At 44.1% G+C, this 20,508-nt stretch overlaps 1 protein-coding gene across 1 annotated transcript; it reads right to left on the bottom strand.

Annotated features, from left to right (window-relative positions):
* Window positions 1–3,905: 3,905 nt before the first annotated feature.
* Window positions 3,906–19,178, bottom strand: pnocb (prepronociceptin b). The gene is made up of 3 exons (XM_072498549.1): window positions 19,015–19,178; window positions 10,936–11,081; window positions 3,906–7,441 (listed from the first exon to the last, which is right to left on the bottom strand). The coding sequence occupies exons 2-3, from the start codon at window positions 11,059–11,061 to the stop codon at window positions 6,869–6,871; spliced, it is 699 nt and encodes a 232-aa protein (XP_072354650.1). The 5' UTR covers window positions 11,062–11,081; window positions 19,015–19,178; the 3' UTR covers window positions 3,906–6,868.
* Between the last annotated feature and the right edge of the window lie 1,330 nt (window positions 19,179–20,508).

Below are 20,508 nucleotides of genomic sequence, written 5' to 3' on the forward strand. Positions count from 1 at the left end.
TCGGGGCCGGAGCGGAGATGGAGGCCACCGCGCATGCGCACAAGCGCGCCGGTCGCTGCACATTGGAGGCCGGTATCGGCAGCTGGAGCGGCGTGGGTCGCTCCAGTGCCGTGCTGGCCTCCTGTAGAGCTCAGGACCGCTGCTCCTGGGAGCCTGTTGACGCCGTCATGAAACGCGATGGTGTTTACGACGGCGTTAATACTTAGCTTCAGGATCAGTGAATCCCGCCCAAGATGTTGGCAATGTTATTCTCCAGTCAGTCACTCGGAGAATACTGACTGATCATTGCTGTACCTGAGATCTTCAGCTACCGGCAGTTTGGATGAGGAACCAGCACTTTGAATTGCTGACCAAAGTTCTTCAGTTAAGATGCCACAGGCCACTGAAAGATTAAACTGTGAGCTGTGAGGTTATTGCATGACTATAAAATAAAAAAACAATTGGTTTTTTTAAAGTGCGCTGGTTGTCGGATAAATGTTGGCCAGAGCACCAGGGACAAATTCCCCTGCTTATCAAATAAAATTAAAAAACTGCAAAGGAAACGGAGGAATTTGAACTATGCATGAAGGTTGAGCAAATGAGGTAAGCACTGGTGGGCAATCATTGCTTACAGAGCATCTGGATGCTTTGAATAAGCAAGACGACATAGTGGTTAGCACTGTTGCCTCACTGCGTCAGGGAACCGGGTTTGATTCTGGTCTTTGGTGACAGTGTGAAGTTTGCACGTTTTCCCATGTCTGCATGAGTTTCCTCCAGAGGCTCCGGTTTCCCTCCAAAGATGTGCAGGTTAGGTGGATGGGCCATGCTAAATTTCCCCTTAATGTCCAAAGGTATGCAGGTTAGGTGGATTGGCCATGCTAAATTGCCCTTAGTGTCCAAAGATGTGCAGGTTAGGTGGGGTTATGGGGATGGGCGGGATGGAGCGGAGGACTGGACCTTCCTTGGGTGCTCCTTCAGAGGGTCGGTGCAGACTCAATGGGTCGAATGGCCTCCTTCTGCACTGTAGGTATTCTATGATTCTGTGAAAAAAGCAACTCCTAAATAAATAATATCAAAAAGCAGGGGCAGGTCACCTAGTGCCAGATTATACTGAAACAATAATGAAATAAAAAACTTAGAAAACACATTGCGCAACCACACACCATCCAAGGCACTTTCTTCTGCATTCTCTTCTTGCACCTAAAAACACATGAGGCAGATGAAGCATTTGCTTATGTCTGTTACCGCAGCTAGATTTTTCTGAAATAGGTTTCTAGCCTGTCACCAGAGGCTATACCTTCAGAGGCACCACCCCATACAAGCATGGATGACCAAGAGACTCACCTGCTTTTACTGCCTGCCATAGACACTTTGGAAGGATTTACAGATTGATAACCAATGGTTTATAAAACCACGTTATAAACGCACCTTCTGTGATCATCAAGTCCTGGAGTGGGACTTGAACCCAGAGCTTCTGGCTCATAGGCAGGGTCAGACCCACTGTCCACTAGATCTCCCCCAAAAGGCACTTTATAACCAATGAAATGTTGTAATGTAGAAAACCCATCAACCAATTTGTGTTCAGCCAGGTCCCACAAACAACAACGTAATAATTACCAGATAATTCTTTTTTTTAAAGTGATGCTCATTGTCGGATAAATGTTGGCCAGGGCACCAGGGACAAATTCCCCTGCTCTTCAAATAGTGTCATGTGAGCTTTGTACATGCACCGAAGAAGGGAGACTGGGCCTTGGTTGCAAATCTCATGAGAGAAACAGCACATCTGACATTGCAACATTCTGATAGTGTTGGCCTAGATTTTGTGCACAAGCCTCTGGAGTGGGATTTGAACGCAGAGGTAAGAATTTTACCAATGAACCAAGGCTGACATTTTTATTAGTGGTCAAAACTGAACTGATTGAAACTTCAAGTGTAAAGGCGACTATTTTCTTTACCAGTGGTTAAGCTTGCATATTTAACTAACAATAGAAACACTCGATGAATCTTAAGAAACGGAGAACTTTCCAAACCGTAGTTTTTCCATGTCTAATGTGTCACTCTGCATTGTGTTCCATACAGGTAAAGGTTTTGTCAGGTACAGATTCAGGGGTGTTGTGCTATGGAAGGGCATTTAGTTTGAATAACATCATGAACACAGCAAGTTAATATTTTCTGGAATAGACTGCCTGAAAGAGCAGTGCAAGCAGATTTGATAGTAACATTCAAAAGGAGATTGGGTAAGTACTTATCAGGGAACAAATTGTGGGGTTAAGGGGGAACAGTAGGGGGAGCAGGACTAATTGGATAGTTCCACCTAAGAGCTGACACAGGCTCAGTGGGCTGAAAGGCCTCCTGTGCTTTGGTCTTCTCAAATATGAAACACATTGAACTGGGTCAATATTTCTAATCTCCAAATTCATTACTATTACATTTGAATGAAATTCATTTTTGTCAAAACTATTGAAACTTGTTTTGTGTTAAAGCCTGTTGGCAATTTTCAGAAGAAAAAGTTGTACATTTTAGCTTATTGGTGTTATTTTGTCATGAAACCATCAATACCTTGATTTAAAAATTCTCATCCTCATGTTCAAATTTCTCCATAATCTTGCCCTTCTTTATCTCTGTAATTTTAATTAGCGCTACAATTCCCTGAGAAATTGGTTCCACTGATTCTTCGCTGTTGTGCATTTCACGGTCCCTTCACCACATTACTGGTGGCAATGCCTTTAGCCATCTAGGCTCTAAGTTGTAGAATTCAACATTTTTAACTTCTCTCGCCTTTAGGTGGTATGTCCTTCAAACATACCTAATTAACCAAGTTTTTAGTTATTGCTCCTTTTCCTTGGTGTCTGTTTGTATCTAATTATGCTCTTGTGACGTGCCTTGTCTCAGTGGTATGATAAATGACTTTTGGTACATTTGCTGAAAGCCATCTATTAGATAAGGAATTCCACGTGCGATCGAACGGCCTTGTTGTACCTGACACGGTGACGTGACGAGGCAGTTAAATCTCGAGAGAGGTTTGCAACTCTCGGAACGCCTCGCGATATCTAACGGGTCCTTGTGAGACGTCACAATCTGGATTTGACCCAAAAAGATTTACATATTATGTCGGCGCCTGATTCTCTCGCGGTCCAGGAACGAATGCCCATACCTGGGAGACCGCGCCAAGGCGCTGTTAAATACTGGTCCACACAAACGTGGACCAGGCATTATAACACCTGTGTGGATCTCCTAGACCATCGGAGGCACCAGGGTGGTCGGGCTCTGGGCAGGTGGCACGCTGGCACTCCCGCTGTCACCTGGTTCCTTGACAGTGCCACCTGGCACCCTGGAAGTCCCACCCTGGCTCTGCTGAGTGCCTGTGTGGCATTGCTAGGCCAGCAGGGCATTGCCCAGGTGCCAGGTTGCCCATGCCAGGGATCATGCCTGGGGGTGCTCTGTCCTTTTGAGATTGAGTGAGGGGACTAGAGGACCTCCTAAGAGGTATATTGGGGCATTATTAGGCGGTCCGAAGGCTGCGGTGGGGAGTCCGAGGGGGAATCAAGAGATCATTAAAAAAAGGGCGCCATTTATAAATGGTGCCCCGAATTGAGTCCCGTTTGATAGCGGGGTCGTTCTCGGCGCCGCAGGCGCTGAGAGATGCCCTGCTATACGTACCCAAAATGGGATTCTTTTTCGGGTGCTAAATCGCACCCAAGACCGATGGAGCAGTTTGATCTTTGCCGAAAGACCGATAGGGAGACAGAGAGAGATGCACTTGCAGAAGAAGGAGTTCTGACAGAGAGAGGATTCCAGAAGTCTAGGAGATGTTTTCATTCCGAATAAATACTGACCAACAAGTCTGAATGTGCAGAAACAATGATAAACCAATGGATAAACCATTATCTGCCTACAACAGTGAGACTAAATAAATAATAAACTAATTTATTCATTGTTTCCTATATACAGTTTATAATACTCCAAATTGTGGACAAATATACAAACTACGTTACAAACATTTTGCTGTTGTGACAGTGAAACCAGGTTCTCTTTATTGGGCATGCTCAGTGCTACGGAACTGCAGGCAGGCAAGCTGGCTGAACCAAGAACCAGTCTATTTTAATCAAATTCAAAAATACAGGCTATTGTGGCTGTTGAACTGAAAACAAAAACAGTTTCAGAAATGATATCATTGGTTACAGTGCATGCAGAAGCTAAACTAAAGACAAGTAATATCTATTGAAAGGGAAGTCAGCTTTAACTATTGAGGATCACACAAATGCAATGTAATGTGCCGATTCACAAGGGGTTAATTCAACACATTTCAAGAGCAAGAAAATTAACTACTTTTGTTTCAGGACACTTAACAAAGCAGTGAATTTAATGACATTAAAACACAGAAAGATGGTTTTACCAGAGTGACTGCAAGTTTCAAGTGAGAGGGCAAATGGCTCAAATTTAGAATACTAGATACACAGGAGCAATTACAGGGCTGTAATTTAAACAAAGAGGTTGAAGTCATCTCCTACATGTTTGTAACCATCACCTGATCCTCTCAATCTTTACTAGGGCCAGATTGTTGCCACTATTATCTCTGTTCCAACAGCGTGGTCGCCTATGGGATATAACTAATCAGAGCTGTTAGACTGATTTAATGTTCTGAAGTACTGTTTGATTACCATTGTGTGTTAGGTAGAAATTTGTCAAGCGGTTATCAGGAAAATGGAACCTACAAACTCCCCTCGTATTCCAACATATATTTGTTTGGTAAAATAATTACAAAATTACATATTTATGGACAAAGAACTGTTAATTGTGAATAACCTTTATTAGTGTCATTAGGCTTACATTAACAATGCAATGAAGTTACTGTGAAAATCCCCTAGTCGCCACACTCCGGCGCCTGTTCGGGTACACTGGGGGGAATTCAGAATGTTCAATTCACTTAACAGCACGTCTTTCAGGACTTGTGTGAGGAAACTGGAGCACCCGGAGGAAACCCAAGCAGACACGGGGAGAACGTGCAGACTTTGAACAGACAGTGACCCAAGGTGAGAATCGAACCTGGGTCCCTGGCACCATGAAGCAGCAGTGCTAATCACTGTGCTACCATGCTGCCCATAAAGACTGTCATACTCATGAGTTTGAGGCAGGTAATGGGTCATCATTACTCCTGCTGTTCCTGCGATTGATTGTGTCGGTGACCCCCAACGAAATGGAGCTCTTAATTGACTGAGAGGAAAGGCAGCAAAGGGCAATAAGTGAATAGTCTCTTTAATGAGAAAGTTTCATGGTGGTGTTGTAGGGGGCGTGGAGGCAAACAAGGGTTCACCCGATCTGCTCTTTAACTTTGGAGCAGCTTATGAAATAGCCTTAAAACCATAATCAGAATTCAGGTCATTTTTTTGTGGATTTTAGCTAATTTTGATCACCAGAGGTATGTGGAAAATCAGGAGAAAAGAGGATAAATTCTACCCCTATGCGGACACATATACTCACAGAGCAGGTAAACCAGGCCAAATAGTAATTTGGGGCTTTAGGTAGTATTGACATTTCTGTCACTGATGTTCATGACCTAGGAGTGCTGAATGACTGTCTTGATGATTAGTAGTAATAGAGTTATTCTTTTAGAAATTTCCTGACCCAAACTTGGAGTAACTGGGACTGAAAAGAAGAATTGATTAAAAGTTTGAGTGGACACTGTAGAGTTTTCCTCAGTTTTGTTATACCTACAGTACATTGCTGTCATTCTTCCACTCTGGTGCTCAACAGGGTGAATGAGGGTATCTTACCATCACACGTAGTAAGAACTTCACAATGTCTCACTGGCCGAATGTTTAGCTAAACCAAATTTGTTCAAATCTCTCCATGGTCTTGCCCTTCCCTACCTCTGTAATCTCAATTATACAAGAGGTAGGTACCAAGTAATGAATCACATTTCCTGGGTTATTTTCATTTACCTAGTGGGATTGGAGAAAACTTTTCTCGCATTTCTCTCACTGTTCTTGTGTTTTTTTTTATTTGGCCTTTCCCTATCCCATGTCATGGGATCTAAGGGTTAGGAAATATTTTTAATGGTGAACACGACTGTATCAGATAGGCTGGCTGGACCAATTGGTCTTTTCCTGTTTGATATTTTGGTATTTCTTATGGGTGTGGTGTTTTAAAAGGTTATTTTGACCATGCCAGGAAACTATGTCCATTAAAAGGTCAGAGCAGAAATTAGGAGAATTTATTTTTCACAGTAAATAATTACAATCTGGAACGCACTGCCTGAAAAGGTGGTGGAATCCGATTCAGTGATAAGTTTCAAAAGGAAAATGGACAAATACTTGATGGGGAAAATTTTTTACAGTGATGTGGAGAACTGACAGGGGGATGAATTGGATAGCTTTTTCAAAGAGTAGACACAGGCATAATGGGTCGAATAGTCTCCATCTGTCCATATAATAAATGTTTCTACGAAAATCTGCTGAGCTCCTGTCTGATTGAACACAGATATGTTTTCAGAGTAGCAAGATTTAATGTCCAACAGGTCAACATTTGTGGTTGGACCTTTCTGGGTTGGAAGGATGCAAGAAATAGTCAGTTAACATCCTGACATCTGCCATTACTTCACTCTATGCGCCTCTGTCCACCTGCCTAGTCCAATATCTCACTATTTGCTTTTCACAGATGATGAGGCAATTTAGATGACCATGGAACTGTGCAACATTCAAAATATTATTTTTTTCTTTGAAGTAAGTGAGCCATCATAAAATATCGTGTATAGTGGTCACGATTGTACATTTATCATGAGTTATGTGTTTCAGTATCGCAGAACAATAATAACATGAACTAATGTTAAGGCTGACTCCCCTTTAAACTAGACTAGGCATTATCTCTAACCAGTCTCACAATCCAAAATTTACACAGCCAAGTTGCCTGGTAAACTGTCATACTCAGCAGAACGTGTTGCCAGCCCAAGGTACTGCCTCAGAAATTTGCTGTATCTTTTCTGATTGGTCTGTCTGCTCAAATTGCTCCAGTTCCTGACCGATTTTCTGACTCCCATGAAGCCTCCATATCTCTTCTGGAAACTTCTGTTGCCCTCTGCAACTTCTCTGAAATTAGGTTTCCTCTCCATAAACCCTCCATATTGGTTGGAAGCCAGTGGCTCTGCTAGGGAACGATAGGAGCTCTCGTCTGATGGCATCTTTGTATCTTGTTGACTGTTGTCCACCTCAAATGTGGCCTCAGCTCCGTCATCAGAAATACCTTCCATGCTGCCGTTGGGTGACTTGATCTTCATGATTTGGAGAAAGCCACGGGTGTTTCCAGAGTTGACTCTCCCATTGCTTCCGGCGCTACCAAAAGACTGGCTTCCAATTTGAGATGTGCTCACGCCAAGAGGTAACACTGATGATGCAGAGCCACTTTTTCTGCAGTTGTCCCAAATGACAGAGGATGTAACTTGCCCTTCGCACTGTAGAATGCAGATCTGAAACACAGGACACGTTATTAAGTGATGGAATGTACTTCTGATACTTCCTTTTTGTTAAATAATTTGTTCTATCAATCTACAAATGTCTGTATTCTTACCTAGGAGTAGGAAGAGGCCATTCAGCTCCTTTAACCTATTAGATCCTGACCAATCTGTACCATAGCCCCAATTCACACCTGTGTTCTTTATCCTTTGAATCCCCCAACCCTACAAAACTCTATCAATCTCAGTCTTTATTAATGTAAATACATTAATAGTATCTCACTGTAAACCCTAGATGGGTAATTCAGAGACCCAGGGCAAGATCTGGGGACCCGGGTTCAAATCCCACCACGGCAGACGGTGAAATTTGAATTCAATAAAAAATCTGGAATTAAAAGTCTAATGATGACTAGGCGGTCCTTTAGGTAAGGAAATTTGCCTTCTTTACCTGGTCTGGCCTACATGTGACTCCAGATCCATAGCAATGTGGTGACTCTCAAAATGCCCTGTGAATGGAGGGCAGTTAGGGATGGGCATCCAGCAAAGCTCACATCCCATAAACGAATACAAGGAGAATCATTACTATTGTGAAAACTAAATTCGGAGTGAATCACTTTACCTACTAGAATAAAATAAAATGAAAATATCTTTGAAATAGGAGCAGGCAGGCCATTAAACACTTCTCACTGTTCCACTTTTCAATTAGATCAGGTACCTCAAACCCATTTAGCTGCTTTTGCTCTTTATCTCTTCAGCATCTTACCCAATCTAGCAATCTCAGTCTTGAAAGCTCCAATTGATCTGAGCATCCACAGCCTTTTGGAGAAGAGAGTTCCAGCTTTCCAGTACATGTTCTATGAGGAAGCACTTAGAATCATAGAATCCCTACTGTGCAGAAGGGGGCCATTCAGCCCATTGAGTCTGCACTGAACCTCTCAAAGTACACCCCACCTAGGCCCAATCCCCGCAACCCCACCTAACCTAACCTTTGGACACTAAGCGACATGTTTTTGGATTGTGGGAGGAAACTGGAGCACCCAGAGGAAATCCACGGCGATACGGGGAGAACGTGCAAACTCCACACAGACAGTCACCCAAAGTCCGAATTGAATACGGGTCCCTGGCACTGTGAGGCAGCAGTGCTCACCACTGTGCCACCTTGCATCCCTCCCCTTCCTGAGTTCACCCTTGAATGGTCTAACTCTGATTTCAAGATTGTGCTTCCCTGTTCTTGATTCCCCACTCAGAGGAAACAATTTTGTTGCGTGAGATTCTCTGATGTCCAGTCGGCATCTTTCTCAGCAGAGGGAGGCGGCCCTCTGTAGGCTAGCAGTGGGATCTTCTGGTCCCGCCGTTGTCAATGGGATTTCCCAATGAATCCATCCCACGCCGCTGGGAAACCCGTGGTGGGGTGTACCGTCAGTGGGACCGCAGATCCCACCAGCATGAATAGCTGAAAGATCTCATCCCCTATATCAACCTGATTGAATAGTTTTCAACACCACAATCAGATCACCCCTCAATCACAATAATTTATGGGAACACAGATCAAGTTTTTGTAAACTATCCTCATAATTTAAAGTTCTAAGCCCAAATATGGCTCTCGTGAACTTGAAACCTCTTTAATGTTTAAATAGCGCTCACGACTCGACAGTTACTCCAGATGGGGATGATTGAAGTTTTGCGTAGATCGCACATAGTTCTGGTATTTCTTGTGACAGCTTAGTTCATTGTTGATTAATTGCAGATTGATCTATGATGGAGCTGATCAACTCCCTCCAAGCAATGTCATGAATAGTGTGATGTAGCAGAGTGCCACACTTTTCATTCTGAACTTGTAATCCCACTGTCAGTCCTGCACTCCCAGCTTCCTACCAGTGGTTGGTGCTAGTGTACTTTATGCAGCCATTCCTGTTAACATATTTTCTGAAAGCAAATATTTTCCCTGCAGCAGTTCTGTGTACTTTCTCCATTCACTTCGAGTCCCTTAGCAGGCTGCTAGTAACCTATATGGTGCAGTGGGTGCTGACTGTCTTCAAGGTTGTATTGGTCTGGTTCCAGATCCTGGCAGAGATCACACCATATTGAAGGTAAGTGCGTTATGAGAACACTTGAATGGTGTGACCTCCTGGGCTTGTCCTGAGGGGGTCAGAGAGGAATTTTTCCAAAGTCTGTGTTCCCTTATTGGTCCTGGGGTCTTTCTCTGTCCTTTTGCTTCTTTAAGGGATTACATGAGAACGGAGGGGTAGGGGGAGGTGTTTAATCCTAATGCTCTGGTTATCATGAGAATGAAGCAGGACTAATGGTCCAGCTGGTATTTTACTGCCCTTCATAATTAGAAATGGGCTGTTTGAGTGCCTTTCCAATAGGCCAATGGGGTCTCCATCAGCTCTGTGAATATAGTCACTGAATACCGAGGTGCCCACTGTGAACCCTGATCCACGCCAAGCTGTCTGGCTTGTGTCTGTGCCTGGGGCCCGCTCCTGATCATCACTCAGCAAGTCTTGGTGGAAGCACGTGCAGTTGGCGCTCACCTGTGATGCCTTCAATGGATGAATAGCCTGCTTGCATCCACAGTCATAAATGAAGACATCCTGCCTGAGATACCACAAACCCACCACAGCTCAGCAAGGAATTGGTAAATGCAAGAGTGGAAGGGGAAAATTGCCAAATAAAGTAGAAGTGCGTAAGTGATAAGATCTTAATCTCAGTTGTTTGGTTGTTCCTGGTTCAACTGCCCCCATTGTACTGTTTTGTATTTGAGATAAAGGGCACCATTAGCACATGAATCCACCTTCATGCAGGAGAAGCCAGGTCCACAGATGAAAAGGAGGTGTGTTGGAACATCTTAGTGGGTTCAAATCCCACTCCAGAAACCTGAGCAGAAATCCAAGCTGACACTCCTAGTGTAGTGTCGAGGGAGCACCGCACTGTTGGGGGTGCTGTATTTTTGATGAGACATTTAACTGAGGCTCTGACTTCCCTCTCAGGTGGGAATAAAAATAATCCCATGGTGGTATTAGAAGAAGACCAAAGAGGTTCTGGTGTCTTGAGTCAATATTTGCCTTTTATCAAAATAGACTGATTATTTATCTCCTTGCTATTAGTGGAAACTTGCTGTGTGCAAATTGACTGCCACCTTTCCCCATCTATTGAGTTCTGGACAGCACTCATATCCTTCTTCCTTCATGCATGCATCAGCCTCTCCTTAACTGAATAAAACATTACTATACATGACAGTGAGTTCACATTCTCACCATTCTCTCTCTAAAGAATCTCCTCCTAAATTCTTTATTAGATCTATTAGTGACTTTCCTAAATTTATGTCCCCTTGTTCTTGACTCAACCACAAAGGGAAACAGTTTCCCCACACCCATCCTTGCCAACCTTACCGTTCCTTACACAATGAATACCAGATGTGACAATATCATCAGAGAAAGCCGCAGCAAAGCCCAGGGAACCAACCCCCTGACGAAAACTGGCATGTGAAGACGGTTTCTGAGACTCACCAGTACATTGAATTGTTGATGCTGATAGAAGAGTTTGTTACAGGTCAGGCACTCAGCTGCACAGTCTCCCTGACAGCAAGGAACCAGATAAAGGATAAGTATGAGGGACAGGAGAGAGGTCTTCATGTTGATTTAATTAGGGTAGCCTGCAAAAGAAATAGGCACATCAAACATTCAGCTCAAACATCAACTCAATTTAACTGCTCTTCAAACTTACTATCACCATTTTTCAACTCGTGCTTACTGAAATACAGACATAGAACAAATAAAACACAGAGCTTTCAGTGACTGACAGATACAGAACAAATACAACACTGAACGCTATAAGTAATAATAATAATCGTTATTAGTGTCACAATAGGCTTACAGTAACATTGCAATGAGGTTACTGTGAAAATCCCCTAGTCGCTACACTATGGCGCCTGTTCGGGTACACTGAGAAAGAATTCAGAATGTCCAATTCACCTAACGAGCACATCTTTCAGGACTTGGAAACTGGAGCACCCAGAGGAAAACCACAGGGAGATCGTGCAGACTCCACACAGACAGTGACCCAAGCGGGAATTGAACCCGGGACCCTGGCGCTGTGAAGCAACAGTGCTAACCACTGCTACCGTGCCGCGATATACAATCCAATAAAATAAAACACTATTTTTTGTAACTGACAGATCTAGAACAAATAAAGCGCTGGATTCTCTATAACTGGCAGATATAGAACAAATAAAACTCTGAACGTTTAGTAACTGACAGATATGGAACAGTAGGATATGCAGCACACAGATTCCACCCTTTTTTTTAACCTAAACCTACCATCATAACCCACAATTACCTTCTTCCTCACATGCTTGTCTATTTTCCCCCAAATGCATTTATACTATTCGCTTCAACCAATGCCTGAAGCAGTGAGTTCCAGATTCTTACTATTTGGGTGAAGACATTTCTTCTGAATTCTCTATTTCCTGCTGACTATCTTACAAAGTTGCTCTTCACCCCACAAGAGGAAATATTCTCTCTCTATCCAATCTGTCAAAACCTTTTATAATTTTTAAGATCTCTATTACCCCTCAGACTTCTTTTTCAAGAAATAAGAGATCCAGACGGTGAATCCTTTCCTGATATGTATATCCACACATTTCTGGTATTATTCTTGTAAATCTTCTCTGCACCCTCTCCAGTGCCTCTACATCTTTTTTACAACATGGTGACCAAGACTGCACACTGTATTCTAAGTCTGATCTAACCAAGATTCAATACAGGTTTAGGATAACTTCCCTACTTTTCAGTTCTGTCTCTCTAGAAATAGTCTAATGCTTGCCTTGCTTTTTTATGGTCTTGCTAACGTGTGACACGCCTTTGGTGATTGATGTATTTGCATTCCGATATCTCTTTGTTCTTCTACCTCAACTATACTTACACCTTCCAAGTAATAAATGACTCCCTATTCTTTCAGTCAAAATGTACTACTTCACATTTATTCGAGTGGACTTGATTTGCCAATTATTTCCCATTCATTCTGCAAGTTTATTAATGTCCTCCTGTAATTTGCTGAAATGTTCTGCAGTATTGAATAATAAAGCTTTCTGTAATTGTTGATATCAAACAAATTAATCTCTAAGCTTTCCAGAACACACAGATGCAGAACAAATGCAAACTGAACTTTCAAGAGCTGATAGGAAGGGAACAAATACCACACTTGGTGCTCTGTAACTGAAACGCCCATTCATAGCACACAAATCACTGAGCTTTTTGTAACTGGTACACTGATCTAGAATGAATTAAACACTGTACTTTCATGGAAACATAAAAAATAGGAGCAGAAGGAGGCCATTTGGCCCTTTGAGCCTGCTTCACAATTCATTATGATCATGGGTGATCATCCAACTCAGTAACCTGTTCCCACCTTTCCCCATATCCTTTGATCCCTTTAACCCCAAGAAATCTATTAAATTCCTTCTTTAAAACATTCAATGTGTTGGCCTCAACGGCTTTCTGTGGTAGCAAATTCCACAGGCTCACCACTCTCTAGGTGACGAAACTTCTCCTCATCTCAGTCTTAAATGGTTTATGCTGTATCCCTAGACTGACCCCTTTTTCTGACTCCCCCACCATCGGGAACATCCTTCCTGCATCTAACCTGTCTAGTCCTGTCGGAATTTTATCGGTTTCTGTGAGATCCTCTCTCATTCTTTTAAACTCCAGCAATATAATTATAACTGACTCAATCTCTCCTCATATGTCAGTCCCGCCATCCCAGGAATCGGTCTGATAAACCTTTGCTGCATTCCCTTTATAGCAAGAACTTCCTTCCTCAGATAAGGAAACAAAAACTGCACACATCATCTCATCAAGGCCGTTTAAAATTGCAGCAAGACATCCTTGCTCTTGTATTTGAATCCTCTCGCAATGAAGGGCAGCATAATTTTGCCTTCTTCACCACCTGCGGCAACAAAAACATTATTTCTATGTAGTCGAGATAACCAGATTTGGGGTGAACAAGTGGCTGAAGGAGTTGTGTGAGAAAGAAGGGATCTATTTCAAGGGACTCTGGTACCAGTACAGGGACAAGAAAGAACAGCCTTCTTAGAATGGTCTTCACCTGAAGCAGACTGGGACCAGAGGCCTGGGAAAGGCTTACAGTAACACTAAACAGGATTATTACAAGGAATTTTAAACAGTAAATGCTTGGAGGTGTCATATGGAAGAGGTAACATGAACTCAGAAACAAACGAATGGAAGAAGAGTAACAGTCAGAAATTGTACTTTATGCACGACAGTTAAAGGGAAAACTAAAAGATGTAAAGTAGTCGAATGAGGAGAGAGAAATAAGGAATTTGTAAATAAAACTTAAGAGCAGCAGTTAGGGTGTGTGAATGAACTGATGAACTGCAGAAGCAAACTTAACTTGAAGCATAGGACAAGGTAACCATCACTGAGTGAGTGTGTGGGTGAGTATGTTCGGGGGGGAAAGTGTCTGTGTGTGGAGAGTGAGTGAGTGTATATGTGTGAGAGAGTGTGTATGTGGGAGAATGAGTGTATCTAGGTGTGGGGGTGGGGGGGAGAGTGAGTATGTGGGGTGTGGGGTGGAGAGTGTGTGTAGGAGTAGTGTGATTTTGAGTATGGGGGAGAGTGTGTGGGGTGGAGAGTGTGCGTGGGGTGGAGTGTGTGCGTGAGGTGGAGTGTATGTGTAGGGGTAGTGTGATTTAGAGTGTCTAGAAGGGAGTGTGTGTGAGTATATGTGTGTAGGAGAGTGAATATATGTGTAAGTGTTTGTGCGTGTGGGGGAGAGAGTGTGTAGGGGAAGTGAGTGAGTGTGTGTGAGTATCTGTAGAATGTGTGTAATTGAGTGTGTGCAAGTGGGAGAGTATATATGTGTGTGTAATTGAGTGTGTGTAGGAGAGTGAATATATATGTGTGTGTGTGTATAATTGAGTGTATGTGGGAGAGAATGAGTGGGCACGATTCTCCGCTCCTGCGCCGGTTGGGAGAATCGCCTGGGTCACCAGATTTTCCCGTGACGCCGGTCCGACACCCTCCCGCGATTCACGGAAGCGGCCAGATCGGCACAATCGCATTTTGCACGGCGCGGTACAGTGAATCGCCCGAGGCAGCCAGAATGGCGATTCACCGGTACCCCCGCGATTCTCCGGCCCGGATGGGCCGAGCGGCCTGCCCAAAACGGCGGGTTCCCCCCAGCGCCGTCCACACCTGGTCGCTGTCGACAGGAACAGCGCGGGAACGCTGGGGGGGGGCGGGCGGCCTGTGTGGGGGGGGGCAAGGGGGGATCCTGCACCGGGGGGGGGGGCCTCAAATGGGGTCTGGCCCGCGATCGGTGCCCACCGATCGTCGGGCCGGCCTCTGAAGGAGGACCTCCTTTCTTCCGCAGCCCCGCAAGATCCGTCAGACATCTTCTTGCGGGGTGGACTCGGAGAGGACGGCAACCACGCATGCGCGACGCCAGTTATGCGGCACCGCCTTTACGCGGCGCCAAGGCCTGGCGCGCGTAAATGACACGGCGCCGCTCCTAGCCCATTATCGGGCCCTGAATTGGTCGGGATAGGGGCCGTTTCGCGCCGTTGTGAACCTCGACGGCGCGAACACTCTGCCTCCATTTCGGAGAATCCCGCCCAGCATGTCTAGGAGAGTGAATATATGTGCGAGTGTATGTGTGGGAGTGAGTGTATGTGCACGTTGGAGAGTGATTGAGTGAGTGTGTGCATGTGGGAGAGTGATTTAGTCTGTGTGGGAGAGAGGGAGTGAGTGTGTATGTGTAGGAGAGTGATTATATGTGGGAGTGAGTGTGTGTGTGGGAGAATGTGTGCGTGCATGTGGAAGAGATTGAGTGTATGCATGTGGAAGAGTGTGGGAGGGTGTGTGGATGTGTGTGTGTGAGACTTCCAGTCTCAAGATTCTCCGTCACCCTCACCCCCACACACCAACACACATTCTCACTGTGGGTGAGGGTGACTGAGTGAGTGAGTGAAACTGAGGGTGAGCTGGACACAAACACTCTCCCCCTCTTATAGTCATCATCTTTCCTAAAAATCATGTATTGCTTTGTCAATGCTTTATTTTTGCTCAGCAAGTTGTTTCTTTTCTTCAGACTCAACATTTTTAAAAATTCAATTATCTTTCAAAATCTTTGAATCACCAGCTTTGACAAAGAGTCATTGGACTCTAAACGTTAGCTCTTTTCTCTCCCTACAGATGCTGCCAGACCTGCTGAGATTTTCCAGCATTTTCTCTTTTGTTTCAGATTCCAGCATCCGCAGTAATTTGTTTTTATCTTTCAAAATCTACTTGTCGGCCCCTTGAGTGAGAAAAAAATTGAAGTGTGTATGTCCCCAACCTACCCATGCACAAAGGCTGGACAAACCTGCTATGGCCATTATTATGCTTCATTGCTGTTTGGAATACCACTAGTAAACGTATGTTGACATTAACCCAGTAGATATTGAGCTGTAATAAAACCTTTCGTAGCTCAGCTAATTAAGTCCCCAGATTTGGAGCCAGTTCTCACCATGTGAGAACTCTGTCTCACAGGGGTACCTAGTGTAGGGATGTGGACAGGGACTTTCACATTTAATGACTTCTGAGCTCATCTCAATCATTTTCCTCCCAAATGAGCCTTGCTACTTTATTCAGCTTGCAAACTGTTTAAAGTTTTGAAGATCATGTTAGGGATGATGCCACATTTCTTGCATTGTTGTGAATACCACAAGGAAGAGAATCTGCATGGTGCCCTGCACTGCCAGCATTGTGTTTATGAGAGGTTATTGCTGTGAAATGTTCTCCACATGTTAATGATAAATGTAACACTTTCAGCCTTTGCATAAAACAAGAGGACTTCCTAAGTCACACTTCCAATCACTTCCAATGGTGGAAAGCTAATTCAATGGAACAAAAGCCATTTTCAGCAGTCTACAATCTTTCAAATTGTTAACAGTTGACAAGTGGATATTTACTTAAATGGTTGCAGCAGTGGAATTAATAATCTTGTCCTTCTGACATATTCTCTGTGCACAATGTAGCATCTGTTTACGTGCGGCACTAGATTCACTTGTGAAAATGTTTGTGGTATGGCCTCCATCGCTCCCACCCCTAATCAATCGCAAGTGTCTATCTCAATATGCAGAATAATTAAAACAAAGGAATGGCAGGAGCCCATTCAGCTCCTCAAAACTGTTCCACCAAACAAATTGATCTATATTAAGCTGGTCTATATGTCAGCTTATCTGCTACTGCCTCCATAGCTCCATCCTAACAAAAATCTATCGACCTCAGTCCTGAAAGGTCTAACTGGCCCAGCTGGCACAGTTGAAGATGTTATCTGACCAGGCTTCGCAATAGAAAACAGAAGGCGATGAAATCTACCTGTCTTTTCATCCATATCCCTCAATACCCTTGCTGAACAAAAACCTATCCACTTCAGTCCTGAAAGCTGATCTCCAGCATCAACAGCCTTTTGAGGGCAGCGGGGGAGTTCAAGATTTCCATTACCTTTTGTGTAAAAACAAAAGCATCCTGATTTCAGAACAGCCCAGCTCAAATTTTATGATTGTGCGTCTTCACCAACCAGAGGAAATAATTTCTCTATTTCTACATTATCAGCTCCATTTATGATTTTAAATAACTGATTAGATTTCCCCCTCACCCTTCTAAACTCAAAGGGGTACAAGCCAAGGAACACAACCTACCCTCAACATTTATGCCATTATTGGAGTGGAGCCTTGCCCAATGGTGGTGATTTTTGGAGTGGCAGACTTGCCAGGGCTGTAGGAGGGGAAGAGGGCTGATGTCTTGGCCTTCACCTCTGTAATAGCCCGGAGGTGAGTCTTGCTCGATGGAAGGCATTGATGCCGCCTAAGGCTCCGACATGGTTGGGGGATTTGTCGGAATTCCTGCATTTGGAAAAAATAAAGTATGCCAGAAGGGGATCAGAGGAGGAGATTTACTCCAGGTGGCTGTTGTTCACTACCTTCTTTAAGGAGCTGGTGGCAGTCAGCTATTAGAGGGGGTTGTTGGGTGGGTAAATATAAGATAGGTGGGTCTGTGTTGGGATATTTCTATAAAAGTTGTATACATTTGTTTGATCTTATAATTGAAACTTTTCTGAATAAAACTTTTTTAAAATTTATGCCATTATCCTCAATAATACCATCAGACTCATTCTATTGATTTATGAGTCCTGTCAAAGAAAATTATCTCGAAATTCAACAACGTGGAACGGAGAAAACACGCCCTTCGGGTGAAATAATAATTAGAGAGTCACAAAAGGAAATAATATTTCCAAATCTGAGGCTCATGGTTATGGATGTTTGAGTATGTATCTGAATCTCTGGTTCAGTCTTTCTCCTACATCTTGCATTTAGATGGTTGTTTTAAATAGTAAAAACGGTTATTTACATGAGCTTTCCACCAACTCCTGCTCCTTTATTTACTCTTAGTATCTCGTCTCTTTATCCAGTTTCAATTTTTTTAGCCTTCCTTGTAGTTGTCTATTTTTCACAGCCCTGCTCCCTTTCTGTCTCTGTGTCTCTCTCTGCCCAGCGTCGCTATCCACATTCCCCCATCCACAGGCACTGATCCTCATCGACTGCTTCCAAAGAGGAGCCTGGGCGGAGCTGTCAGATCCATGGGGAGGGGAACATTTCCGCGGAGCTGGACCCTGGCCCACGGTGTCCATACAAGCAGATACACAGCACCTGATAAACAGTTATACACACATGTACACACACACATACAAATACATCAGACCCAGAAGGGAAGCAGCAGGAGACTGGACAACTTCAGCACTCCCCTCAGCACTAAAAAAAAATCTGAACTTCTACCTTCAGCACAGGACAGTGATCAAATCCTGCTGCTCCTGCACTCAGTCCTAGACTGCACAACCATGTACCCTCTCAGCCACCACCCCGCCACTTCACACCCTCTTAACCTTCTTTGTCCATTCCCCCCCCCCCCCCCTTGCTAAACCCTGGCTGCTCCCCTGCCCTCACGGTGCGAAGGACCCCTCCCGCCACCATATTTCCCCGGATACAAGGTGAGGAGAGAGCCGGGGGGGGGGGGGGGCTGAGGGGCAAATTACAGCTCCTGCCTCCCCCTCCCGGGAAGCGGCCCCCACCTGGGGAAGTGGAGATCCCCTCAGTAACAAGAGGACAGGAGAACTTGTGTGGCGCGGGGTTAGGAATAATTGGGGATGGACGGCGGGAAGAGGCTACCCATCGAATGAGAAGTACCGGTGAAGATAAGGAGGGGGTGCGGGGGAGAAATGAAACAAGACAAAGAAATGAGAGAGAGTTCTACATGATCTAGATAAGAAGCCTGGTGAGCTAAGTCCACGGGAGTGAAAGGGGAAAGTTTAAGTCGATAAAAGAAAGGGGAAATCATTGAAGAGACGAGAGATGGTTCACAGGAAGGATGCAGGGCAAGTGAGATCAATGGGAAGATAAACGACAAAAAAACCCGATGGGTTGCCGCGAGTAGGGAGCTCAGAGCACACACACAGACAAATAAATAAAGTTCAAAGCAAGCACCTGACGTTTAACGAGTGTGAGATGGAGAATTGAGAAAATCTCCTACCTGAGACTGTCCGGCACTGACTGAGTAGCTGTTGCGAGTACTGCTCCTCACACAAACAAGGCAAGTTCTTTAATCGTCCCCTCAATCCTGAAGCAGGTTGGGTGGTTTAACACTGCCTGTGTGATTCACTCCCCCCTTCTGATATACCCTGACTGGACAGACAACCCAGACAGTCAGCAGGCAAAGAGCACACCCCTTCCAGGAATAGATACCTTTCTATATGGAGCTTCCTGGAACCCCTCACATTCACTCAGTGACTGGCACATCCTCACTCAATCACTAGTCCCTGAGTCACACAGTCACTGACCCCCGAGTTATACAGTCACTGTCCCCCGACAGTTCACTCACTGACCCTGACTGTCACTCAGTTAATAACTCTCAATAATCACTTAGTCACTCAGTCGCTAACACCCAACAGTCACTGATCCTGACAACCCCCAAAAGTCCCTTAGTTAATAAACATCAACAGTCAGTCGGTTAATAAACCCCCACAGTCAGTCAGTTAACAAACCCCAATAGTCACTCAGTCACTAAATCCCTGCAGTCACTCGCTCAATAAACATCAAGTCACTCAGTTAATTGTAAAAGTTCTTTGTGTTTATTTCCTTTGTTCCCATTTTTAAAATTTTATTATTTTGGTCTGTGCGTATTTAATTAAGATGTGCTTTTAAGCAGAAGCATCGAGGTTGGTACAGCCTGCTTGCCAAGACACTGTGTTCCCAGGTTTTGTATTTTGGAGAGGAGAAGCCAGACTCTTCAGCACCGGTGGATCTTCGGAACTTATTCTGGAGGGAATTGGTTTGATTGATAAACTGGCAACCGGTGGGTTGGCCAGGGACAGTGTTCTACCTGACCATGGTCAGTTACTGCCTGATGTTTTCTGAGAGAACATGGCAGAAGTGTTTAGACCTTGGAAGTGAAAGGAATCTCTCTCTCTCTTTCTCTCCTGCTTGCCAAAGTGAAAGAATTGCTAAAGTGCTGTGGAAACAGCGAGTGCCTAGAACATCCTTTGCTGTGAACCTGAAATGATGCTGACTCTGCAGCAAAAGTAGACAATCTTGCCAGAGAAAACTACCTCAAGCCCAGAAGAAAGAAGTGCCAAAATGAAAGCCTGAACTTCAGAAAGATATTGACTGGAATTCATCTCAGCGCATCAAAGATCCTTATCCTTTTATTTTTATTAATATTTTCTTTCCCTTTCCACCACCCTATCCCATATGTTGTTTGTCTGTCCATGTAGAGAATGGTCCGAGTTAAGGACGGAGGTGTTTGTAAAAGGGGAAGTCGATAGTCAGTTACATTTTCTTTCCGTTTAATTATTACACTGTTCATAATGAAAGGTTACTTGTGTTTTAATGTTACAAACCTGGTGGCTGTAGTTTATTGCGCTCAACCAACGACCTTGGGCATTTTAAATAAAACATAATTTCACCTGCGTTGTAATACGTGGGGCTGGAATTGATTGCGCACTAGCCCAGGGAATCGTGACATAAT

This window comes from Scyliorhinus torazame, chromosome 4, assembly GCF_047496885.1.
Source record: "Scyliorhinus torazame isolate Kashiwa2021f chromosome 4, sScyTor2.1, whole genome shotgun sequence".
NCBI classification, from domain to species: Eukaryota; Metazoa; Chordata; class Chondrichthyes; order Carcharhiniformes; family Scyliorhinidae; genus Scyliorhinus; species Scyliorhinus torazame.